Source organism: Crinia signifera, chromosome 19 (genome assembly GCF_055691185.1).
Source record: "Crinia signifera chromosome 19, ASM5569118v1, whole genome shotgun sequence".
Taxonomy (NCBI): Eukaryota; Metazoa; Chordata; class Amphibia; order Anura; family Myobatrachidae; genus Crinia; species Crinia signifera.
The window spans coordinates 100,247,107-100,251,361 of record NC_139226.1 but is presented as its reverse complement, the minus strand read 5'-3'; the positions used below and the strand labels follow the sequence as shown (position 1 = coordinate 100,251,361).

Sequence of the window (4,255 nt, the reverse complement as noted above, 5' to 3'; positions counted from 1 at the left end):
TTCTCATAATCCACATCCTCATCTAGTACCCTAGCCTGGCGAGCGCAACAAGCCCGCATGGGGGGGGGGGGGGGGGGGGGCGGCGGCGATCCACGCCCCCCCCCCCCCCCCGTCGGGATTTTGGCGGTCGGGATTTCAGCATCGGGATTCTGAACGCCGGGATTTTGTCTCAAACCCTTGTGAGGACACAAAGTGCTCAGAATTAGTTTATTATCTTGGGGAATTTACTGTCCATTCAGCACTAGCTGAGCTCCAAAATTCAGGTATTTACTAAAATGCTAGTATTCATGCTTGCCACAGGATACGGTCATTGGGTCACCAGCAAGTTGTTAGACAGTCATTAGGTTGACATGCATTTAGGTCGACATGGGTCATTAGGTCACTGTTTTCTGAGCCTACAGGCGGTATTTCATGCCCTACCATACACTAGGGCAGGGCTGGGCAACACCGGCCCTCCAGATGTTAATGAACTACACATCCCAGGATGCTATGCATTAGTTTTGCTTTGTGGCCATGCTGAAACTGATGCAAGGCATCCTGGGATGTGTAGTTCATCAACATCTGGAGGGCCGGTGTTGCCCAGCCCTGCACTAGGGTGTGGTGGGAGAATAAAATAGTGTTCCAAGCATAGCGAGGCACCGAGCCTGAAGCATGGCGAGCGCAGTGCACTTTAACCTGTGTTCATGTCGACGAACTGATCCACACCCCTTGCCACTTGGGAATCAAGCTCATCTCATACCCAACCACTGCCCCTTCTCTTGTCTATTACCCCACTACCAACTCAAATATGGCCACATCCTAAACTAAAGTCCCACAACCAACTCAACTGGAGTTTCACTGCCACTCATCCATATTTGACCAGGCCAACCACTGCCCGTCTTACCAATTCCCCACCAACTTGACCACTCTCCCATCTGTATCGAATACTCCCCAACCCAAACAAAGCTCCTTTGCGTCCGATAATTCACCAGCCCAACCACTGCCATTGTTTAATATTTTACTACTACTATTATTGTTTATTTATATGGCATCAAAAGGTTTCCGCAGCACCTAACAATAGATAAATGAGCAAATAATGAATTACAGTACAAGACAATTTAGGACAAGTACATGGGAAATACAGACCGCTGCATCACTGGACAGGACACTGAAGCAATTATCAGGGTGGCAGAGATATATTCTAAGTAAAGCACAGACCCCACCAATCCAACACATCCTTAATGAATACCCAATCACCAGTCCAACCACTGCTGTCTGACAATCCAATACCCCAAAGCAACCACTGCCTCATCCTGGTCTAATACCCCACCACCACCTCATCCTTGTCTAATATCTACCATCAACCCCACCACTGTTTCATCCTCGTCTAATACCCACTTCCATTCCAACCAATTTCTCCTCCTTGTCTAATACCCCACAACCAACCGATGCCGCCTCATCCTTTTCTACTACTCCACCACCAACCACTGCCGCCTCCTCCTTTTCTAATACTCTACCACCAACCAATGCCACCTCCTCCTTTTCTAATACTCCAACCACTGCCATCTTCTCCTTATCTTAATACTCCACCACTAACCACTGCCACTCCCTCCTAGTCTTAATACTCCAACCGCTGCCACCTTTTCCTTGTCTTAATACTCCACCCCCAACTGCTGTCACCTTCTCCTTGTCTTAATACTCCACCGCCAACTGCTGTCACCTTCTCCTTGTCTTAATACTCCACCGCCAACTGCTGCCACCTTCTCCTTGTCTTAATACTCCACCGCCAACTGCTTGTCACCTTCTCCTTGTCTTAATACTCCACCGCCAACTGCTGTCACATTCTCCTTATCTTAATACTCCACCGCCAACTGCTGCCACATTCTCCTTGTCTGAATACTCCACTGCCAACTACTGCCACCTTCTCCTGGTCTTAATACTCCACCGCCAACTGCTGTTACATTCTCCTTGTCTTAATACTCCACCACCAACTACTGCCACCTTCTCCTTGTCTTAATAATCCACCACCAACTACTGGCCCCTTCTTTTCTTAATACTCCACCACAAAACTTCTGCCTCCTCCTGGTCGAATACCCCACCACCAACTCAACCAGTGCCTCCTCCATGTCGAATACCCCCACCACTGCCTCCTCCATGTCGAATACCCCCACCACTGCCTCCTCCATGTCGAATACCCCCACCACTGCCTCCTCCATGTCGAATACCCCCACCACTGCCTCCTCCATGTCGAATACCCCCACCACTGCCTCCTCCATGTCGAATACCCCCACCACTGCCTCCTCCATGTCGAATACCCCCACCACTGCCTCCTCCATGTCTAATACCCCCACCACTGCCTCCTCCATGTCTAATAACCCCACCACTGCCTCCTCCATGTCTAATACCCCCACCACTGCCTCCTCCATGTCTAATACCCCCACCACTGCCTCCTCCATGTCTAATACCCCAACCACTGCCTCCCCCTTTTTTAATATCCCAAGATCAATGCAGCCTCTGCCCTCTTATTGCCTTATACCCCCCACCAACTGAACAACTGCAGCAGCTTCTAGAATACCCCATCACCTCGCCCATTACACCACAATGCAAAATGCATCCAGTGACTTATTACAATCTAGAAACTCTTTGATTATTGCCAGAAACACCTCTGTACTTATAATTACTCAGTAAAAGCCAGACCCGCATGGAGCCCATCTCCCCTCCCTCTGCTCATCTCCGTCCAGATCCCCTCCTGATGCCTAGCCGGCTCTGCCCCATCCCTCCACAACCACACGGCGCCTCAGTAGCCCTCACCTTTCTCTTCTTCATGGAGAACGTCCCGGTCCTCTCGCCGCCAAAACACTCCAAAAACAAGTAGTATCCAAAACTTTTCCAGCAACAGCCCACTCACCACCGGCCCCGCCCAAAGGTCTTTTGCGAGCGTCATCCACTCATCACACACTCACACACACGGCGACCCGGCCTGCGTCTGACGTCATTCGGGCGGCTCCAGGGACTTCGGCGCTGCGGCCATCTTGAAGAAGGGAAAAAACTACAGCCAGAATCACGGACGTGTCACAAGACGGCCATATTGGAATCTGGAAAGCGAACGATTAACTTTCAATCCCTGGTATCCTTGCAACGTTGCATCAACCTCCTAGGTGAAGGCTATTGCAGATCATGGTTTTTGTTTTGTCTTCGAAAAATGGTATAGAATCAGTTCAGCTTTAATTGAAACATAGACCTACCTGATTCTCTTATTATAGGGATATATTTTTCAAAAAGATGGTCGAAAAAGTTTGCGATTGCAAATGTGGCTTCCTGACAATTGTGTCCGATAGTGTTAAGTGGTCGGCGTGTCTATGAGGATGCACGTCCGATATACTGAACATAGATTTCATGATTTGCCCACTTTTCACATTTTTCATTTCCCAGATGCATTGCCGATTATCACCTGTAGTTCTGGTTAGCAGATTGGTGTTGGGGAATCGGCTAGTTTATTCCCCCCATGAAAAGGGGTTTAAGCATTTCTGAACTACCTTCATTAATCTAACCACCCCCCTTTACACCCCAAAAGTGATGCTCATCGTGGCTACATTGCAGTCGCAGGTGCCTGTTGGCACGCATAGTCACACCAGCGACTCAGACAACTGCCGTTGCTCCATCTGTACCTGTCACCTTGCGACTGATACCTCTGTGCAAGCACCAACGCAGATAAATCACTGCAATTGTGCTGCGGCTTTAGTGCATGCTCAATGGATGCCAATTACTCCACTTGTATAACTGTCATCTGAATCAAGCCCAGTGTGGTCCCTAACCAATTTTATTCCTCAGGCAAGATTTTGGATGGTGCCCCCTAGCACCGCAGCTACTTACGCCTTTAACCCAGCACCCCTCCCCTAGCACAGCACCTATCACCCAACAGCACACATCACAACAGCAGCTAGTAGCACCCATCACCCATAGAAATCTTCATGTTGGTGCCATATTCCAGCAAGAACAATGGCTTTCCTACACCCCACATTTGAAATAGACACAGTTTGTGCCAAAGGTGCATGGGCCAGAGGGGCATGTTCCTGCTGGGAAGGAACGTGGTCACACAATAGTACTTCCAATTCAAATTATGCCACACACACTAATGCAAACGTACCCATATTATATCACATGATAGTGTCCCTTATTTACGTGATTCCTCATAGTACTGTCCCTTACACCACAATGCATTGCCCCTTATTCCCATTATACTACACTGTATTGTTTCTTTTTAACATTACACCAC

At 48.8% G+C, this 4,255-nt stretch overlaps 1 protein-coding gene across 1 annotated transcript in view; it reads right to left on the bottom strand.

Moving 5' to 3' along the window:
- Positions 1–2,962, bottom strand: part of C19H1orf174 (chromosome 19 C1orf174 homolog) — an 18,385-nt gene extending 15,423 nt beyond the window's left edge. The window contains exon 1 of the mRNA XM_083163014.1: positions 2,791–2,962. Within this exon, the coding sequence (XP_083019140.1) occupies positions 2,791–2,805 (15 nt within the window). The 5' untranslated portion in view covers positions 2,806–2,962. The remainder of the gene's footprint in view (positions 1–2,790) is intronic.
- Between the last annotated feature and the right edge of the window lie 1,293 nt (positions 2,963–4,255).